General features: G+C 33.1%; 2 protein-coding genes across 9 annotated transcripts; both read right to left on the bottom strand.

The window, feature by feature from the left end:
* Positions 1 to 818: 818 nt before the first annotated feature.
* LOC112283459 (F-box/LRR-repeat protein 15) lies at positions 819 to 11304 on the bottom strand. Of its 6 annotated transcripts, none has more exons than XM_090251022.1 (18): positions 11162 to 11304; positions 8176 to 9130; positions 7698 to 7962; positions 7194 to 7326; positions 6891 to 6993; positions 6500 to 6700; positions 6078 to 6348; positions 5772 to 5870; positions 5327 to 5415; positions 4910 to 5009; positions 4472 to 4642; positions 3904 to 4056; positions 3439 to 3599; positions 3077 to 3275; positions 2182 to 2924; positions 1819 to 1882; positions 1459 to 1545; positions 819 to 1330 (listed from the first exon to the last, which is right to left on the bottom strand). In XM_090251022.1, exons 2-18 carry the CDS (start codon positions 9054 to 9056, stop codon positions 1253 to 1255), a joined length of 3798 nt encoding a protein of 1265 aa, XP_090107148.1. In that variant the 5' UTR covers positions 9057 to 9130; positions 11162 to 11304; the 3' UTR covers positions 819 to 1252. The 6 variants fall into 6 exon arrangements, with proteins under 6 accessions (XP_090107148.1, XP_090107146.1, XP_090107147.1 ...); XM_090251020.1 differs by lacking the exon at positions 11162 to 11304 and adding an exon at positions 9931 to 10070 and having other exon boundaries at positions 8176 to 9539; XM_090251021.1 differs by lacking the exon at positions 11162 to 11304 and adding an exon at positions 9349 to 9535.
* Positions 9625 to 11475, bottom strand: LOC141045510 (uncharacterized). Of its 3 annotated transcripts, none has more exons than XR_016503230.1 (3): positions 11237 to 11475; positions 10204 to 10684; positions 9908 to 10107 (listed from the first exon to the last, which is right to left on the bottom strand). XR_016503230.1 is itself a non-coding variant. In XM_090251025.1 (2 exons), exons 1-2 carry the CDS (start codon positions 11469 to 11471, stop codon positions 10302 to 10304), a joined length of 618 nt encoding a protein of 205 aa, XP_090107151.1. In that variant the 5' UTR covers positions 11472 to 11475; the 3' UTR covers positions 9625 to 10301. The 3 variants fall into 3 exon arrangements, 1 of the variants encoding a protein (XP_090107151.1); XR_016503231.1 differs by having other exon boundaries at positions 9908 to 10081; XM_090251025.1 differs by having other exon boundaries at positions 9625 to 10684.
* Between the last annotated feature and the right edge of the window lie 11675 nt (positions 11476 to 23150).

The raw sequence follows: 23150 nt of genomic DNA, 5'->3' as shown, positions 1-23150 counted from the left end.
AGAACTAAATTGGTTTTTGCCAACTGTAAGGAGATTAAAAAGCCTCAAAAAGTGGAGGAAAATAAATAAATAAAAAATAAAAAATAAACATTGACAAGACTACAAACAAATTTAGTCTAGATCCAATATATATTGGCTAACAAGAAAACTATATAAAAGCTTCTTAAAGACCATAAGCCTTACAAAATAAGTGTCCATATTGTACTACACTTTTATAAAATTTCTTAAATCTAATAAACTTTTTAGAATAGTTTTGTGACTACATAATGCATCTAATCACACTTGTAGTTTCTTCCCATATCTAAGAATTTGTAATTTTTTATATTATTCTTAATTACATATATATAATATGTTTTAATTTTCAACAAAATCAATGTAAATGTTTTTAATCGAAAATACTTTTAACATTGGCTCAAATTCCTTTATCATTATAAAGGATTTGTAAACAAGATTAGTTTCCATTAAATTTACCACATCCAACCCATCTATATGTTACAATATTTATGTTGATTCACTTTTCAGTTTGAACATCTGTTATTTCAACAATAAAAGTTCTCATCTTCAATAATACTAAGAATAACATAATTATCAATTGTCTTGCTAAGGTACAACATTCCTTTTAAAGTGTCAACAAATGTGAAACTTATAATAAGACTTACTTTGCACTTCCTTGAAATATAAACAAAAAAATAAAACAAAGCTTTTATCATAGCAAATGCTTAATTATGATGTATTGCAGCAACAAACAAATTTCACATGCAAATTAATGCACTAAGATCCTGCACCTCTCCCATGGATCATTCATTTCACTTGAGCCATTGTTTGCAAGAAAAAGAAAACCATAATTCACAAGGGATTGGTTTCTAAGCTTCAAGAGTTAATCCCTTCAAAACTTAAAAAACCACCTGTGTAATTTAATACAAATAAGTTAAAAAAGGCCACTATATCAAAATTTCCTAAGTAATCCTACAACTAATCATTTATTCTTTCAAAATAATACACCTAAGGAGTGGGACGACTGAATATTGAAGCTGGGGTCACATTGTCATGACCGGATTGGCACAAAATACACTTACAAATGGTGTCTCCCTCCGGGATTTCAATAATTTTCAAGGGCCGAGATTGAACACAAAAAGTGCATACCCAACTTACATTTACTAGATACCTTATGTAGTTTTCAAACGCTGCAGATTGGCTAGGTTAAAACACACGCAATCTCATTGATATTGCATGAGGTTTCTCAAAGCCTCTCTCATGCAGATGAAGTGCTGTACAGCCGCTTAAGCCCCGGGCAGATAGACCTCATGCAAGTTAGAACGCTCGTGGAGACCTGCAGAGATTAAAGGATTGGTTCAGGTAATTCAGCTGTGCTTGGGACTAAAATTCCAACAGAGTCGGAACATACAAATAAGTACAAAAGATCGATGCGGTAACAGAGGTGACTTGTCGCAAAAGTACCTTTGGACAATTCCGAACATCGAGAGTCTCCAGTAAACTGCAACCACGAAGGGCATGCTCAAGCATCTCTGCTGCAATTCCGCAGTACTGCAAAAAAGGGAAGAACTGCATATTAGAGGGAGTTGTATTCACCCAAAATTCAACCATAGATTCTAATCAAATCATGTTAATCTCTACAAATAATACTTACAATGTCTTAAAACATTTACAATAAATGTTGCTAACTACTTGCCTGTTTTGCCCCACAAGAAAGCATTGTAAATAATATGAATCTGGAAGAAAAATAAATAAGCTAATAACCGAAGAGACAAAAATACTAAAACGAATAGAAATGGTGACAAAACATGAAAATATGTATACCTGGAGACAAAGCGTGATAAGCCGCGGACAGTTGAGCTCAAGTACAACAAGTGCTGAACATTGGCTGATAACATTACAAATGGAAAAAACATCAACAAGGTGTCCAAGGAAGACAAATCCCAATAATCAAATTTAAGAAAAGACCAATTCCAATCGCCCACCACTGTCCAGTGCATAAACTGATGCACTGGGCTAGGAACCATAATGTAACTCCAAAAGAACATAAAAGAACTTACAGATTACAATTTAATAAATCCGGAAGGGAAGGGAGGTAGGATCAGCGCGAGAGACAGAGGCCGTGGAGATGATGAACAAGACGAAGAATCATTAATGCACCACTAAAAGTTCATGGACAACACTGACCTCAAATTAAGAGTGGTCAGATTGCTGCAGCCAAGGCGAACCTCTCGTATGTTACCCGAGAGTGACAGGTTCAATGTAGTGAGATGATGACATGCGGCATCTCGTTGTATGACTACAGTTTGAATATTGGGGCATCCAACGCAATTTAAGGTCTGGAGTAACCGAGCTGGTCCAGTCATCGGCACAAAAGTCTGCGGATATGAGCCATCATTTTCAGAGACCCACTGATCCTCGTCTGTGTCATGTTCACCTTGTGCCTCAGAAGGCCCTTTTAATCTCGAGTCAGAGAGAGTGTTGGCAGCCACATAGCAAGCTCCTGCTTGATGGCCTTGAGCAGTTTCAACTTGACCACATCCCTCCATCATCTCCTTTTTGTGAGGCGTAACCTCTCGCAGCGTTTCAAGAACATTATCCTGATGAAGTTTATGATCCATTCGACCACTCTGATCTACCACGCCATCAGAGGAGCAGGCGTCCTCCATCCTGGTATCTTCCGAGGTCATAGATTCAAGCGGGAGAGGAGGGGTGGAAAGCCGGCTCCACAAATGGTCCGTCACATGGAAACAACCATTCAAACTTAGTTGTGTAAGATGAGGACACAAGGATAAGACTCCCTCAATAGCACCACGGCCCAAACTTCCATAAGACATATCCAATTCTTGCAATTCGGATAAAACCTTGCCTCCATGTAAGGCATTGAGCGCTGTCTCTTGAAGATACTTGCAAGCAGACAATCGCAACACCTACCATTTACATCAGAACGTATGTCAAAACCACTTTCACAAAATGATGCATACCTTTATTCTGTTGACGATTCATACTCGACTTAAGCATAATTACTAGCTGCAAGCTTATAATATTCGCCACACTAAAGCACTAAGCGATTACAACATACCTTCAAGTGAGGACAGGCCTCAAAGATAGGCGACAAGTCCGTGAGGAACGTGTATGAAAGATCTAGCATTGTGAGACGAGGAAGTTTCTTCAGAGCAAGTAACCCAACCGGCCCAACTGCTGGGCATGCAGCCAACACTAGAACTTGAATAGCAGGACATGATGCTGTTGTTGCGGCCAGGCAATCATCTCCAAGGTGACTGCACACATCCGAACATACCACAAGCCTTGTCAGAAGTAAAAAAACAAAACAAAAACAAAAACAAAAACAAAAAAGAATAATAATAAGATGAACAGTACATAATATTACCACTGAAAGCGGTCACCTTAACAAATGAGGGATAAACGGATACATAAACTTGCCTGCAGTAAGAGGCATCCAATGACGAAAGATGAGGGCATCGGATGAAGGCTTGGGAAAGAGCACCACATCCACGCAAATCAAGTGTGGTCATTTGAGATGCTTCTATTTCAAGCGTCGCCAAATGTGGACATATTCCCAGGTTCAGAGCCATCAATCCCACCTGCGACAAAACATATCCAGCAAAAGTGATACATGTGCCAGTTGTAACTTTTCAATATATATTTTGGAACTAAAAGGGTGGTGGACTCCCCTCGCTTTAATAAAATTGGGGAATGTCAACCAAAAAATAACCATGAAGAACAGCAAATTAGCACATTACTTCATGCGGCAACTTTCTTTTGAAGATCATCACCGACATGAATATTCCTGCAGATCTTCTACACTGCTTACTCCTGGTGAGAAATGTTTTTCATATTGATTGATAATAATTTGCATGCCAACAGATAGCTTAAGGAGACACGTACAGGAGAGAAAGAAGCAGCAACAAGGCGGTTACAACCATCCAAAAGAAGGCTCTGCAGTACAGGGCAAGACAGCTCAAGGGAGATCATATTCCGGCAACCCACAAGCGAGAGTGCGCGCAAGGATGATGCTGTCAGCTTCACTTTCACAAGCCCCTGCAAAACCTTGATATTAGCAGTAATCCTGTGGCTTCCAACAACAAAATCAATATTCATAAGCGCACCTATAATAAGCAAGATACACAAATAACGTATCACTTCAGTTACACCTGGCTGATTTGAATAGATAGAATACAAAACAGAAGATCATCATAGACAAGAGGATGAATGCAAGAACAAACAATGAAGGAAGCTAAATTAATTGCAATTTTTATATTCTTGCAATTTTTATATTCTTGCAATTTTATATTCTTAATCCCTACTTGCTTCACTATCATTTTGTGAGTATCTAAACTCGAACTTGAACTTGAATCTCTAATCTTCTACTTCATGAAAAGGTTCTTCAACATTATGCCAGAAAGTTGGCAATTATGTTAAACATGATGGAGCTTAAGCAATAAGGAAATCATACATCACAATAATCCAAAGTGAGCGAGTTGAGCTTTGGACACCCGCCTCCGTCGCTGAAGACATCACATACTGAATCGTTCAAAGACTCGCACTCAGTGAGGTCCACCTCACGAAGCCAAGGACATTGTAAAGCCATGCTTGAGAGGCCCATCTGGTTTTTTAAACACAATTTCTGAAGCAAGAAGAGGAATATGGAAAATTTGAGAAAAGAGTAGCACTTGTGCCAGGAATGTGATTAGTTGGCTAACAGTAGTAAGGTTAAACTAACACTGATAGACGAAAGTACCATTTTGCTTTATCTTTATAAGTTGTTTGTCGTTGATTTTTGATTGAATACAAGTGTATCCAGACCAGTCCAACTATTAGGGTTTGCACCAACAGTACACTGAACTAAACTAAACTAGAGTGCAGAGTATGTTATTGCAGAATGGCAGTATACCTCGAAACTGCTTGATGCAATATCAATTCGACTAAGAGCAGGACAATGGCTGAGGTTCAACGACGTGAGAGCAGGGCTGCGCAACGTAAGCTCCCCAAATCTGCACAATGTCCATACCATAAACCAACTGGGCAAATCTGAACCAAGAACAGATAAGTAGGAAGTCCTCCAGACCACAACCCGCAGACGAAACAACTGATATTTACTTCGGCTGTGCATGTCTGTTGCTAAAATTAACTATGACGACAAGCAAGTAAAATAAATTGCCGCTTGAAATACCGGATACTACATTTATAGGGTAAACTACACACTTTTAAAGTTCATGATTGGAATCACACAGAAAGTAGAAAATTATATAAATTTAACATGTGAAGGAAATAGTGAAAAGGCAAAGTAGGGTTGGTGTCGGCTTAGTACTTGCGATTGTGTCCAATGCTTATACTTCGAAGTCGTGGCAAATCCAATGTGACTGAAGTTAATAGCCAACAATAGTCCATGGCAAGCACCTGGAAAATAAACAGAACACCCTGTTCAGTGAGATCTAAAAATTTATGTCATGCACTGATAATAAATAAATAAATAAATAAATAACTACAATAGTCATTAAGCAGGAAGTCATAACGCGCTTCACGGTACATGCTCTACAAGAAGCATCTTCAAATCATTAACGTCTATCTATTTATAAAATATACTGCTACTCTACAAGCTAATTTTCATGTACAGAACAGGGATTTTTTTTTTTTTTTTTTTTTAATTTTGTTGAATAGAGCATAAAAAGACGATAGGGTTGAACTTATGTTATCCACAGTACACGTTATTACTAAATAAATAATGTTTTTATAAGAAATCCACGTGAAAGTACCTCGAGCATCACACAATAAGAAAGGGCAGCCATGGATGACGAGTTGATACCCTCGCAATTCACCAACTTCAAATCTGTGAGCATAGGCATCCGAACACCCTGCCACAGAAAATTCATAAACGCTCAACGAATATGTTCGTCAACCCTTGTAAACCACACTGCTAGAAGAACTTGATCCCTACTTTAGATCGACCAAGACGAGATCCGAAAACGTCATGATGTCAATGAAAAGTAAACTTTAATGAGGACCTTCATGTACACACAGCTCACGAAATCGAGATCAGCAAAAAGCTCGAGCTGATTAACCTCAAGTGATATGTTCGGACAGTAGGAGGCATCCAATCTGCGGAGATGAGAGCAAGCTAGAGATAATTCTCTCAAAGTTTCATCACTGACATAGGCACAGTTGGAAATGTCCAAAGATGTAAGAAGCGCGCAGGCTGTAGCGGCGGCACGCACGCCAGCATCAGATAGTTTATGACATGATGATACATCGAGTTTAAGCAAGCGAGGGCAATGAAGCATTGCAGACGCCGTCCCTGTCTGTTTCAAAGATAACGTCTCCAATAATGGACACCTGGAAACTCACAGGTTTTTTCGTTACTATACAGCATAAGATTACGCATCCTATTTCAAAACATCCATCACTGAAATTCATAACAGCGCCTAAATGCAAAACAGACAACAGATCAGGCAATGTCAGATCCAAATGGAGAAAGAATGTGAACCTTATGGCTATGCGCAGCACCCGGCACTTCACAACCTGAAGGTAGCGCAGTGATTCATGCTTAAGTTGTATCTCTTGGGCACCACCACTTCCTAAAGTCGCATCAGTAATGCTCAAACTTTGCAAAGACTCAGACCCAGAAAGCAAATAGAAGAATCCATCACTCAAAAATCCTCGTCCCAAGGTCAAAACCTTCAAGTTACTGCAATGCAAGAAACATCATGTCAATTCGCATTGTAACATCTCTTCATAGGAGAAGCTCAGCAAGTTTTCAGGTCAGCCATTCAATTGTCTCAAAATGCTTCATCGAGCAAAAGAACAAAGATATTGCCGTTCTTGAGAAGATCAGCTGATATAGGGCCAATATAAAATACATAGAAAAACCCACTAACCGAAGCGAGACCATTGCTTGATGTACAAGAACCTCATCGACGCAAGGACACCCTTTCAGATTCAATTCTGTTGCTTTAGGATATCTTGCACACAACACCGTCACTGCATCAATCCAAAACATGTGCCCCTGCTGGTGAGTCCCATCCAGATCATGATGGAAGGTTGCTAAATACAAGATGAAGTATAATCATCATATTCACAAATTGATAACCCTATAAACAACATAATTTATCAGAGCTGTGTGGAAATAAAATTTACATACAATAATATCAGCGTCTCCTAATGACTGAAACAAACTATACCTTGTTGATGAGTAACTTGACGACTTTCAAAGTTCAATGACTTCCAAAAATCTTCATGCGTACTTGCAACCCGCCATTGTCGACACACTTTACCAGCTTGGCATAAGTCAACATCTCTCAGAAATGAAAAGACCTGCATAAATTAATAAATTATACTGCGTTCAGACTGCAGCCCTTTCCAAACTATTTCGCTACTGACTCAATGAGCACAGCAATTGATCCAACAACAATTGAGGGAACGTCACGCCAAAAACAGTTCAACGAATTTGGAGATTCTGGTGCACAACAGCTAAGAATCATAATGCATAATCCGTGTGAAATACAATCTATGTCTATGACGTCACACTAACCGCTTGACTAATTAATGCACGCTCTGGATACATCCCAGAATGATTTCAATAGCTATTTCCGAGCAGGATGTTGGTAGCAGTGTCTACATTTGAAGACGTTTTAAACTGTCACTGTCACGAAGAGAACGCTGTGGCATAGATGGTAACCACTCACTTTGTGCAGAAGATCATCCGTAAGGTCCATGCGAGCTTCACCATCCTCCACACTCATCACATAGAGTCTGCGGCTTCCATCATCTCCATCATCTCCAACAAGATCAGGGTTGATGAGATGTCCGACAACCTGACTTGAAGACGCATCTGCAGGTAATGTCGAAGGTGGAAACCCTTGAGTGCACATCCCTGCAGAAGCTCCTGATGACGCTGTCGTAGAATTCTCCCCTTGTGATCCTGAAGCCAGCATATTTCTTTGCTGCCGTCTGCTTGATGAAATAATGGAAATACATATTACTGATTATAATTGGTTGACTTGAGATCTTCCAACTCTAAGCTCGTAACTACTAAAGAGAGCCAAATGTAGCATGAGGTTTAGAAGTAAAGCAGGTGCGCTTCCATATGCATTACACCACTACTAGATATTTTAATTAGAATCAAAGTTCCCTGCCACATTTGAGATTGAAGATGAAACTCACAGAGTGTAGCTGGGAGGATGAATTTTAGCACGCTTGCGATGCAGCTTGTCAGGAGTCTTCTCCGGAAACCGCAGGCGGATTAAATCTGTTCTAGAATGCACAGAAACTGGTCGCTGCTGCAAATCATCGAACGGGCCGTGACCTCCTGATAACTCAGCCCCCATCCTCATGTCCACATCTCGAATAGCCTGCAACATTCCCTGCGTCTCTGCGTGGAGAAGATTTGCATCCAAACCTACACTAGCACCTTGCAAAGGTAACCCTTCCATGCTGTTTGAAGATGATGGAGGAAGAGACCCCGAGCCTCTTCGCAACAAGTCCCGAAATCGAGTAGTACTACCCTGAACCGCAGATATTTCCCCAGCATCATCCAATTTCTCCTTCAACCTGCTCACGCTCAAATGAGCCGCTAAAACTTCGAATCCCACATCCTTTTCGGTACCCTGAAGAGCAAGTGGTTCCCCAAGGGGAAGTAGTCTATCGCAACCCTCAGATTCGTTCATCATTGATGATTCGCCACAAGACGAAGAGCCACTTGCTGTCGAACCCCATGTAGATGGAGACCGTAGCGGTAACGACATAGAAAAAGGATCACAGCTAACCTTAGTCGATTCAGGCATGACCCTATGTACGTTGCCATCCTCTGTGTCAGATTGCACTACGCCCTTGAGTTTATCCCCGCTAGGCAAGCATACGGTCGCAATTTGAGTGTCATTATGAAGAGATTCACCTCCAAAGCTCGAAGATTGCCTAACAAAGGGAGACAACCCCATCGTTAACCCGCTGCTGCCGAGACCATCGATTTCACCTCCACTCATAACACTTTCATCCGGAGGGGATAAAACCCAAGCTCGGCCCACAGAGGAATCATGGGCTGCCATTCACCGATTTGAAGGCCCAATTGGCTGCATGAGGTAATAAGAAACCAATTTCCCAGATGACCAAGCTACACAGGCTGGAGACACAAAAATGTGAGCTAAACAATGCTCGCAATCGGAAACACTCAAGATTATGAGCAAAAGAGACGATGAGCAAGGAATCACTATATAATATAGGGAAAGAAAGGTGCTAGTACAACAGGATAAATTTTGACTTCGGAACGGATGCTGAACTATGCGAACCGAATGAAGATTCAAATCAACTATTGTAAATTACAAACAATCAGCCACGCACCCAGCATATTTCCTGTAAGATTTTCAGGAGTACGCAATTATAATAGAGCGATTTCTCCTTGCGACAGCAGAGGGCCAGCGGGAACGACACCTAAAACTTAAATAGTGGCAAAAGAGAAAATCAAAGATTTGAAGAGCGGGAAGATGATGGCATCTACTTCAAGCTGGCAGTTGTCCAACTGCCACATCTACCTGGAAAATTAAGAAGGCATGTCAATTTCAGCGTGAAGTAAACTAGAAATCGAGACTTATAACCATCAGAAACAAAGACATGTGAAAGAGTAAAGATATTCAGATTGATTCCCAGTCAAGAACTACACGCCGAGAAGTTTCTGCCTACGTTATGCTGGTGCTTCACCTTTGACGTTATCAGCACCGAGTCTTCCAATTGTTGAGGGTGATACCCTTCAACATCTAGAACATATGACTAATTAACCAGGATGTTAAACATATGCATCGTGCACTCGTATGTAGCATCTGATTAAACTCCGTAGCCACCCCACTTTCCTTTTTCTTTTTTCTGAGAGTGAGGGTATAGCAAGCTGTTATACTACTTAAAATGAAATATTTGTATGGGACGCACTCGCCTGCTCAGCGACAGTTTGCAATTGTTGTGTTTTCTGCAGAACAGAGTGTGCTTCGTATTTGCCAAAAGGGAGCGGAGCCCAAAGATGACTTCATCGGCTGCAATGTAGTGTTGCTTATGGCTAAACCCAATGTCACCAATTCGGATCCTGTGGTGTCCCGCTTCAGTCAAAAACTGTACCCACAGGATTTTCATGTCATATGGGCTGAGTCTCTAAGACGAAATTGGTGAATGGCAACATCGAACGAAAGAGGAGTTGAGATTGGCTACCCCGTGAACAAAAGCTCTTATACTTCGCTCTATTGCTGCATGTGTTCCTCAAAGCTCATCTTTCAGAGAAGATGCGCAATGCCAAAACCCTGCATTCTCTACCACCACAAATTGCTTGTTTCTGCAGAGATAATAGCTTCCACCTTTAGGATGCTTAAATGCGTTGTAACTATACAGTACATATGATTCACGACCTGGTCCGACTTCATGCAGATGTCAGATCGACCTTGAGAAGACTGCCAAGATTCACGTACTGGGCCTCTGGCATTAACAACTTTAATCGCGAAGTGCAAAAGCGACTGTCTCTTCCTCCAGAATCCTGATGCGTGAATCAAAAGAACCACCGAGCGATTGGCGAATACGAACCCTAACAGGGCATGCTCATGGGCTGGTCCTGCTGCAACGAGCCTAACTAGCACGTACAACCGTCCTTGTGGAACCGTTAACGTTAGCACGTACGGCTCCTGTACCTCGGAACGCCCTGCAATTGCCACGCTCTAAAGCATCACATCCCTTTCAACACACTATCAAAATTCAAGCGCAACGCCCCGAAACCCCTCGCGCAGACGATCATCCCCTATACCTTTGCCCTGACCTTCCTACCGCAACACCAAAAACCCCTGTAACTCCCTAATCTCCTATATCGAAAGTCACACTCCCACACAAACTCGAAACCCCTACTCCCTCACACAGCACCTCCTACACCTCCCCTTAAACATGCCACCCAAACGCAAACAAACGCCTGGAATTGCATACACGGCTACTCAATTCGCCTCACCCATCGATCACTGACAAATACTAACTAAGCCAAACCAAACGCCCACATCTCAACTACCTCGTAGCTTAACACCACTCGCAATGCGCAACAATCCCCATCCCTCGCAATCGCTCATCAACCACCTCAAGAAACAAAACCCTTCCCAAACTGAACAAACAAATTCAGCCCTCCCTCCCTCACCTCGGCAACTGGCTCCACGACATCACAACCTCGTCTTCGCTGACCTCACCGCCCTCCCATGCATATGTCACTCACCATCGCACATCCACAGCCTTCTCTCTCGCTTTCGGTCTCGGTCTCGGTCTCTAGTCTCCAGCATCGTCCCCTGTAGTCCAACACCACAATCTCTCTCTCTCCGACCTTTAAAAACAGAAACAAAATAAGTTACGACAATCGAGAAGGAGAAAAAGTAGCGAATCCAACACAGAGCGCTACTCTGACGCGACCAGAATGTGGATCCCCCCCCCCCGACCCCTGCCTGCGCAAACATCGACACACAAATCCCGGAACGAGGTCCACTGTAGTACATGCACGTCGTCGACGACGACGGGGATCGGAGCCCGCGCTATCCAGAATCCCGGGCCCCTCTGCCGTGTGCTTCTACTGGTGATCCCCCCGGCGCCTTTCGTAAGTTCCCCTTCTCCCCCACCTCACGTTCCCCGTTCCCCAACCCTCGCCTGTTCCACGTAAAATCGTCAGACTGATGAGACCGACCGTAACTTTCAACACCCACCCTACTCTGGAAAAGCCTGAAAGGAGTCTTGGCCGAGAACAGTTTCAGGATATATTCCACACTATTTATCCCTCATCTTTTACCCCTCTCGATGATGTTTACGAATGGAATAACAATAAAGCTTAGGTATAAAAAAAAAAAGACAGAAAAGCCCTCTCATTGGCCAAAATTAATAAAATTTTTTACCAACAAACAACCCTACATGATTTGCAAAAAGACTTCCAATCTTCTATTTGTACATTAGATCATTTTTCAGCATTTGTGTACCCAACAATACAAGTTTCCACTAGAGTATATGCATATACATATACATATGTAAATAATAGTATCAAACATAGTATAAAGAATTCTAACTTATGGGGTCGTTATGTTGTAACCAAGTAGGTTTTTTTTCACAATTTTATTTGGTAAAATGTTGTAAATGTGTGCATGTGTAAATATAGCTATCTATCTATCTATCTGTAGTTGTGTATTACAACCATGTACACATTCACCAAAGAAATAATTAAAAGAAACATTAATCAACTTACTTGAAACTAGTGATGCAACAAAGGTTGCATGTGATGGATTTAACAATACTATGAATTTCAACAAATAAGTTGATCAGCCTTCAAAAAACCAGTCTTCACGTTACCACCTATATTTTTTGTACTGCTTGTTTCAATAAATGAAGAATTAGAATTCATTTTGAACTTCCATATCTGATTCAACCTATTCCTGACATACCTACACAAAGTAGATACAACATTCTTTTATATTTATTAAGCCATTATTTGTTACGCATTCCACCTTAATATCAATATCAATGAAAAGGACCAGTAACTGATTTTCTCAGAGAATTTTGTATCTACCCATTTACCAATGCATGTCCACAGAGCATTTATTAGCACAACATATTCTTACATCTTCATTATGGCTAGTCAACACTCCTTTAAGTAAGCTATTAATGGTTGTGCTACCTAATCATATTATTAACATCAGAAAAATTAGACTAATACCTTTTTAATAGGCCAAACTTGTTTAACTTTTTTTATTGACTGTAACAATGTTAACCTACAACGAAGGGAATGTTTTGTTGCACAGATTTGGAAATTTTTGAGGTACTTAGCTAAACTTTCAGTTGTACTATTAAAACACATTGAAAACAACAAATCAATGGTTGCAGAGTTTTTATTTTATTTATTTTTTTAAATCAAAGGTACAATCTAATTATACATTGAAGATGTTTTATTGCAAAGGGATCAAAATTTAAAATACATCAGAATAGATCCACAAAATACTAATACAACCACATTATACAAGTTAAGTCAGAGTTTCAAGCTCCAAAAAATTATCCTTAAATATTTTTGGAGATTACTAACTGTCAATTGATGAACTAAGAACTTCTACACTGATGAATAGATTACAATTAATTACCGTAAGTAATTCATAATTTTTGTGAAAAAAATACAAAAAAAATTAAAAAAATCCCACCTGAATAAACGTGGGTAGGCAATGTCGATAAGGGGTTTAAAACTTTTATTATTTTAATATTTTTTAATAAATAAATTTTGTACCAATGAGGTGAAAATGTCAGTAATTGTCATTCATCCACCATCACAGTAAGCTTGTTGGCTGCTGTCGTCGTTTATTACTGACACCAGTTCCTTCACATGCACTGAATCCAAAGGCTGACTGACTTGCATGAGATTACAATTCTTGATGGAGTTTTCTAACGCTGATTAATTTCAATCCGAGTCAATGTCATTTATTTATTTTATTTTGTTTGCTGTTTTTCCTCCTTTCTTTAATCTAGAAGCTCATCAGAAATGGGTTGTTGTTGGTTTACTTTCCCATGGTTACTCTAAAACCTCTGTGATCAATACTTATCCAACACAAATTCAAACATGATTGGCTCCAGCTGCTAAAGGCTAACTAAATTAGTGAATAAGAGGTTTTTGAGATATAAATATATATATATATATATATAGGTGTAGGGTTGTGTTATTATCACCACAACTTGCCATTCACCACATGTCACTTATACTCTTTGTCAATATTATTACTGAATATAAGTCTTTTGATAGATGTTACAAAATAACATTGAAAATATTACCAAAATTAAAAAATTAAAATTAAACATATATGTAAAGTGAGTGAAGAATTTTCGTGGCAATAGCAACAAGTGTGGTAACATTACCAAACACCATGTAGATTTGTTAACAAAAAATTAATTAAAATGTGAATTTTTGATTGTAGTGGTTTGGAAGTAGTAGATTCTTGTAGTTGCCTATCAATAAGAAGATTTAGACTTAATGTTTTTAGGCAACCAAATATCATGTGTTTTTGGTTTTTGGAAATCCAAATGTCACAGATCATTCAAAATATCACTTCTCCAAATATCATTGTTCAAACTTAAATATCTTTTTCAAGTTTCTAAAGTATGACTTGATATTTTGGTGATGTATGAAGTGTTATCAAGTTGACTTAATATTGCAACTTAACATTCAAGAAAAATCTTTTCATTCTTTTGAACTATTCATTATGCATTCAAAGAAGGTCTCAAACCTTACAAATAGTGGCAAAAGAGGTCATTTTGGTATAAATAAATTAATCACAATTGTCAATTGGTCGGAAGACTCATCAAATTTTAAAAAATTGTACAACTCTAGCATAACAAAGGTATACAAGAAGAAAATGACCAAGAATAGAGCTTCTATGCAACTAGCTATTTAGGTGAATAAAACTTTAAAGGATAAGTTTAACCTTTCTACAACAAATATATTAGGTTGATTATGTACTTTCAAAGCTACATTTGTAGTTGCATATAACTAATCAATGGATATAGGGACCAACATCAATGACAAAGATTAAAAGCGAGGTATACATACAATGGCTACAAAGCTAGAAGATAGTTGTCTATTCTTTGGCAAGATGCATGCTTTGTATGATGCAATGGCAAATATGACCCTACTTTGCAAGAAGGACTCCACTACAATAACAAATACAATGTAATCAAGAGACTCTACAATAATATTGATGACCAATTTATCAAATGAATTGCCTAGTTTGAATTTATTGTCTGAAGAATCATTTTTTAAAGATACTTGGAAGAGTTTAATGGAAGACAAATTCAATGAACAAGAAGTAGTATGCAAGAAAGAGTACAATTTTTTGTTCTTTTCTATTTCTTTCCTATCACTATCAATTTCACTAGCATTGCCTTCAGTACAACATGCATTGCTTGGCAATATCACCACCATCACCTTCAAAAAGAAAAGTGACGTATTGTAAGTTTTAAAGTCTAAAGAGAAATCTTCAAAGAGATGGCACATGATGGCCTATATATTTATAGAGTCATCATGAGGAATAATCGTTGTAATGATAGAGTACTTGACTCTACTTAAATATGAAAGTCAAAGAGCTGAGATCAGGTTACAAAAAGAATTCAAAATAGAAGACAAGGTAGAGAGAAATAAGATGGTGCTTGAACAAGAAAAATTTGTTCTAGAGCAAGAAAAAATGAAAGTGATGTGAAAACGCAAGAAAAAAGACAAGCTCTTTGATCTTGTGTAATTCTAGTTAATTTAAAGATAAAAATATGTAGAAAATTAAATAAATCATAGCTCTTATAAAGAAAATATGTGAATAAAATATTGATTTACAAATGTATAATTATATTCATTAATTTATGTTTTGAATTTTATGATATGTATTATAAGATTATACCATTATCAATCCTAAAATATGATGCATGAATCCAAATTTTAGTGTGCAAGATTAACATGGAGAAAAGTAAAAAATGTTGGTAAAATGAATAAGAACAAGAGAGAAATGGATGCAAGTTTTTAAGATAGTCTTTGTTTTGATATTTGGATATTTTTTTTAGGATGGCCTTGGATTTAAGGTTTTAGAATAGCCTTGAGTGTAAGGTTTAAAGATAGCTTTAAATGTGAAGTATTGGAGTGGCTTCAAATAAATTTTTTCTATGAGCTATTACACAAGTCAATAAAACTTAACAAGTTTTGTTATATACATTGGGATAATATATTCCATTTTATACTAAATTTTTAGTTGTTTAAAAGTATCAAGTTTTATTTACAATAATATTTTTACTAAATAGCTAGTCTTATAAAACTAAATATATTTAGAGTCTTTTTTTGCATATAATTTAAAATTAAAATATATATATATATATATATATATATATATACTCTAATAGCTAGAATTGAATTATTTCACTTGATTCCAAAAATAACTTTGTCTTAGATAAAATTTTGAAAAGCTAAAATTATTAGATACTACAAATGAGAAGAATCAACTCCACTTGTATCAAAAGATACTCATCAATTTCTTAAATACCATCATAACTAAATTACAAAAGTAAAAGACAAAGTAAGTTTTCACCACTTATAGCTCTTTTATAATTCCTCAAAGGTATTCTATAATCTCTTTGTTTGCTAATTAATATTAAATTTGGACATAATCTATAATAATTACTAATACAAAGAGGTGTTGAATAAAAGAAAGAAGAGGTTGTTGATATAATTTTCTAAATATCTCATTAATCTTAAACCCTACTACAGTATATCCCATAGTTTTGATAATTAGTGATTTTATGTTATTTGTGTAATTTATTAGTAATTAGTGATTTTTTTTCTTTTTTCTTTTTTCTTTTTTAAAAAAAATTATTTGTGCAATATACAAATTTATTCAAAATCTTTATGACAAGAGATTGTAAATCTTAAAGTGTCTTATAATAAATTAGTTTAAATCATACATTGATAAAACATCCAATACTTAATTGTTTGCTATTGCTCTATTCCAAACTTTTCTTCTAAAAAGAATTGTTGCTTCCAATGCAATACTAGAATTCTTTGATGGCTTTTAGCTAATCTTTATGAATTCAATTTCCATCATTGGCCAAATTTGCTAGTATATTATGCAAAATTGAACATGCAAACATCTAATCAACAATAAACTTCATATTTATTTTACAAATGAATTAGATACAATTTTTTTTGAATAAAAGCCACTTGTCTTTTAGAATTCTAGTGCAATATTTATTTACAATTTGAGCTTCTGTTAAACATTAATTAAATCTCTAATTTATCAATTTTTTGGTGGCTTTATACTTATAGCCAAGAATTATCATTTGACTCATATTATACACCTAGTTTGCCAACAAGTATTGCCCAACATCAAAGCATTTTTTTAGATTTATGAATATCTCCATCTTTTTTAATACAATTGTATTTCTACATGATCTAGGCTAGGTTGTAATTAGCCCAATTATATAGCGATTAAGGTCACATACAATCTAGGTATTATAGAATATTTCTTCTTTCTATCAAATAATGCATTTTTATCATTCTTCAAGTATCTACTTGGAAATTTTTTTATCCTATTAATAAGTCCAATATAATTGTCAAATCCTAAAAGACTAAATAATTAACTAATCTTAGATCTTTGAATAATATTTGGACATTAGAGATATTATTATTTGAATAAAAGAATTTCTTAAATTACTTGATTTGTAAATGTACACACTTTGCCATTGCTAATATTCTAAGTCCTTCTTAATCTATCAACCTTAATTTCATTCCCATATGATTAAAGGTGCTCCCATGCTATTGCAAATTATTAAGCAATTTCACTTTGTGGGTAATGGCTCTTGTTCTTGAAAATGGGATAGTCTTTGATAGCTAAAAGCACCATCAAAAAGCCCTACCTTAATGTTCTTGTAGTTTGTCAAAACTAAACATCAAGCTTAGACATAAAATAGTTCATAATTCAATTAGTCAATTTGGATACAATATTTCAAGAGAATATGTATTGATTGCTATTGATTGCATTATAAACTACTACAAGTTCTTTTGCATCATCAAACTTGAAGAAGTAGTATTCAAACATGTTTTTCAACCTCTTTAAATTATGTTTTAAACATTTCATTGAATTCTTCATCAATTAAGAAAGTAAACAACATTTCTAAGTTGCAAAGGGTCTATTGTTTTTTAGAGAGCCAAGGCATCATGAAGTTGCATGGTAATATGTAGTCCAAAAGTTTTAGATTTTTTTTTTTTTTGGAGTGCAAAGAAAGAGAAAGGTTGTGATGTAGTATAAAATGAAAAAAATTTAAAATTTAAAGTTTTTAAAAGTGCAGAATGTTGATACAAGCCACATGGTTTGTAATAGTTCACACATCCCTCTTGTGATATTTTGATTTCAAAATCACCCACCTTCTGAGGTGGATAATTTTGAAGTATCAAGTGATGTTTCAAAATAATACATGATACTTTGAGATATCATCATGGGTGAAATATCATCTAAAATTCTTAATTCTAAATCCCCTTACTATGAGATTTTGAAAAATATGTGATCATAGTTTTATAACTTGAAGTTTTTGAAGAGAATATTAGAGTCTTCATTGAATATATGTTATGAGATTTATTTAATTATAATTATTGAAGTTATTCCAACTTCATGGTAATTTAATATAATGTGCTAAAGTTATTATGAATTGAAGAAATTATGAGCAATTAAATAAGAATTAGGATCTTTATACCTAATTTCATATAAATCATGCTACAAATTATTATTATTTTATCATTTTAGCATAATGGATTTATAACTTATTTTACAACAAAATTTAGTAATTTTTAGCATAATTTTGCTTATAATTATTTTAAGGATGAACATAATATACTCAAATATTATACTTTAAAAATATATATGTATATATAGGTATATATATATATATATATATATATATATATATATATGTATACATAGGTATATATATATATATATATATATATATATATATATAGTAAAATATAAAATCGAAGGAATATGACTTATAACTATTTATAAAATTTACAAAATTTTATATTATATTTCTACAGAGGAAAAAATTCTTCAAATAAAAATGAATCTTTTGACCTATAAATAATCTTGATCTATCTCAATGTACATTCATATTCTTTTGTTAAAATTATTTTAAATGATTTATAATGTTGTTGCTATAAAAAAAAGAATTATATTTATATATATACATACATATAAATATACAAAAAATATAAAAATTACTAAAAGTTTTAATATATATACTATATAATATTAAAAATAAAAAAAAAATAAAAATCTTTTGTTTATATTAAAATTCAAGGTTTTATATACAAACATATTTTATATTAATATATATAAGAAAAAATATTAATATTTCTTTTATTGCAATAAGAAAAGTTATTAATTCTATTGAAGTTAAAAATAAAAATGATAATATATTCACAATATCAATCTGAAGACTAAAAACATTGATATAAGATTTATCCAAAAGTTGAGCATAAATGGAAATAGATGAAAAATTCTTATAGTATCCTATTAGATATATTTTTTATTTAATTGATTTTTAATTAGTTTTGAATATTAAATTCTAATCTTGTGGTTTTTTATGCAACTTAGATAAAATGCAAGTATAAGTTTTAGGTACATATATGCCATATTTGATTTAAATTTTAATATTATAATTTGGTTATGATAGATAGATTTTTTATGCAAATAAACCTTTATAAGTAATAATAATAATAATAATAATAATAATAATAATAATTTTCATTATACATATACTAGTTATATTTTGGTTTAAATTAATTATAATAAATTAAAATAAATATATATTAATCATTCTCTTGTATGTATAAAGAAATCAAAATTTTAATTTTTTTATTATTCAATTAGAACTATTATGTTGTACTTATTTTTCTATTAATTAATAATTCTTAATAAAATTTTAGAATGCCTAAAATTATTTTTATTTAATATTATTTTTTAAAATCTCAAAGAAAAGTAAGATAATGATATTAAATAATAATAAATAAATTATAATATATATTTAATAAAGCTAAAAGCTTTGATTTGGTAGTTGGTCTTGTTGAAAAAAGTACTCAACTAATATCATTTTAGATAAATATCATCATCTTTATGAATGACTCATATCTACTCATTATTAAATTTTTTTATAAGTAGCTAAACTTACTATTAAAGAATGATTTAATAAAATAATTAAGATTTTTTTTTTTTTTTTTTAATCAAGTAGATTTTAAAATTGAATATTATTTGGATTTCACTTTGTTGAAGATTGACTACTATTGGTTGGATGGCATATGGCAAAGAATAGAGTGCACATTATTTGTATCTAATTTCAACATGTTAGATACCATATTATGGCAGCCACAATAGAACTATGAACACAAAGGAGGAAAATTGGGAGATCAACAAGAACAAAATAAATTGACTAAGTATATTGTCAAGGCGAGTGCTATGAAACTTTGATGAAAATAAGAGGAGTACAAAAAAATCAGTAATATATTTTATAAAAAAGATACTAAACTTTGGTCTAATTGAAATATGAAATAATTTTGTCTTACAAAAAGACTTATTTTGTCTTTATCAAAAATATAAAACCACCTTTGTGTTACATAGAGACTATTTTTGGTCCAAGTTGTGATACTCATATTTTTTTTGGTTTTTTTTTCTCTTCTTGGCTATGTCATTTTTCTATGCTTTTATTTTTTTAATAATATATATATATATATATATATATATATAATTTTACAAAAAATTATAATAAAAATTTAATTCTTGTTCACATCTTCTTCTCATCCATATGAAATGATGAAATAAAATATTTGAAGTATCAACTAGATATCAAAAATGTATATTTTATTCTATTAATTTTTTAGATAATAAGAATAAGTAGAAGTAAGTGAAAGCAAGGAAATTATATATTATCTTAAGGAATAGCTTCTTAAAAGATTTATAGATGTGGATTTGACTTCATATATATTTATAGGTAATTGATAGGTTAAAAACTAGGCCAACAAGTTGATTACTTACAATATAAGTTGGCTATGTGGCACACATATAACAAACTTGCTTTACAAATTAGTTATGTGTTTTACAAGTAGGATACATATTAGATGTCTTGTAGAACATGCCATATAGATTTTAATTAGAATTTATATATAAAAGCATAAATGAGGCATTTTACACTCTTGTCAATTTTATTTTTTGCTTTTAGTCTAGTTTCAAGAGTCTCTAGTTTCTTCATCTTCGGAAATAATATATATTTTTTAAATTCACATATTTATTTTATTTTATTTTTATCATCTTTTTGAAAAAAGAAATCCAATTGATTGTTTTCATTCATTTAATCCATGTATAGAGAACATAGTGCAATTTATATTGCAACCAATAAGATTTTTATTTTACATCTAGGCAATTGATTCATAACATAATATGCTTTATAATTTTAGAAAATTATAATTAATATTAAGTGGAATAATGATCAGCAAATTTTTCTATGAATTATAATATGATGTAAAGAAATTGATGCTAAACTTATCTAATCTTCAAACATTGAGTCAAACAATTGATTTTGCTTTGAAATATGATAGTTGTTCTATTGAATTTTGATATGAAAATTACACAAGTGGGCTCTAAGAGTTTTACAATTTAATAGCAACACCAATATCTTTTCAATACATATATTTGGAAGTAGAAGACATGCAAATTGATAAAATACATTTTAAAATTCTTATTGAGTAAAAATAACTTCCTACCATCATAAAAGATTGTATTTATATTATAGAAAACCTAAGTATATTGCTCAACATTATATATAAAAAAAAAATTACAAAATAAAAAATGTAGTTGTTAAAGAAGACAATATATCAATAAATAAATTTATCTAGCTACAATAAAGACAATGTATCTAAAATATTATACAATAGCTAATGAAGATTTCATATTCTCCTTGGAACCCTCTTCTTATCTTAAAATAGATATTTATTTGGGACCTCTTAATCTTACACAGCCTTTACTTTAATAAATTCATCTTTTATAATCCAATCATTTTAGGTTCATTATATGTAAAAAAAAATTAAAAAAAATAAAAATAGGTAGATTTAATTTCTTATAGTCTTGATTTTTTTTCAAAACATAATAATTTTTTTTTAAACTAAATAAAAAGTTATAAGTCTAGTACAATCAAATCCTTGTTTTTAGATGTAAGAGCTTTTATAAATATTGTAAAAAAAATATTTTATTTTTTTTATTTATGCCATATTTATTTTTAATAAAATAAAGACTTCAAGTAGTATTTTATGTTAGTATCAAAATTATTATAATATTTTTAAAAAGAAAAATAAAGATATTTCTTTACAACATCCTCATGATTGCTGAATTTACCTTCAAAAAAGAATATAACCATAATTTGGACCAATCTATAGTTTATCAAAAAACAAGTTTGCTTAACATATTGAGTACAAGATTTAAAGTGCTTTCTAGATAATGGTGCCATTCTTGAAATGAATTAACAACTGCAAGAAGCTCTTTGTTGTGAATCTTATAATTCATCTTGATTACTAAAATATACTTTTTGAATAAAAAGCTATTGAGCAAAGTTTTTTATTTGCTTCCATTTGTAATAATATTATATCCAAAGAAAACTTTGATTCGTCTATTTTTTAAAAAATATCTTTAAAAAATCAAAAAAATATAAGATTGATGTAAAAATAAAATTTTATTTTAAAACTTCAAATGTTGCTTCAATTTTTATTTTATTTTATTCAAGTTTATCTTTATAAATTAAATGTATAAGTGGAGTTGTAACTTGAATTTTTTTTGGATAAAGATAAAATAATGTTTAGCAAATCCTATAAAATATTGGATATTTTTTACTATAATTAAAATCTTTCAATTCATAATAGTCTAAATTTTCTTAGCCATTATTTTAAAAAAATTATCCTAAAAAACCAACTAAAATAATATAGAATATATAATTTTTTATTTAAGTATATAATCTAATATCTCTAATTTTTTTAATGATGCAATCAAAATAAAATTTATGTTCTTTTTTATTATTAGAGTAGATTAAAATATTTTATTTAAGTAATTATTTATATAAATCACAAGAATCTCAAATATTTTATTATAGAAAGTATTTTGAATTGTTGCTGAATTTGTTTGCGCATGTCTTTCTTGAGATTTATATTTAATATCATTGATTGGCCAAAAAAACAATAAGATTTATCAAATGTACTTTCTACTCATTCTTATTTGGCGCCAAAAGAAAGAGATGCATCTTTTAATCATAAAAAACCATTCTTTTGATGTAGAGCAATTTATTCTTCAAGCATTGAAATAAACATTGATAATTGATTTAATATTTCTTAATAAAGTCTTATTAAGTATATCTTTAGATCTTTTTTTTATAATATTAAGAATAATTCTTTTAAATCTCATGATACTTCTAAATTAAAATTCAAGAATAATATATTTTATTTCAAAAGATGCTAAAATATTCCAAAAGATAAAGTAGAATTATAAGTTCTTTAAGCTCGTCATAACTTTCCAACTACTTTATATTTTGGATGTAAAAAGACCTTAGAATTA

The sequence above is a fragment of the Physcomitrium patens genome, chromosome 6, assembly GCF_059467195.1.
Source record: "Physcomitrium patens ecotype Gransden chromosome 6, ASM5946719v1, whole genome shotgun sequence".
NCBI lineage: Eukaryota > Viridiplantae > Streptophyta > Bryopsida > Funariales > Funariaceae > Physcomitrium > Physcomitrium patens.
The sequence above is the reverse complement of the archived record's forward strand: the minus strand, read 5'-3'. Positions and strand labels throughout refer to the sequence as shown.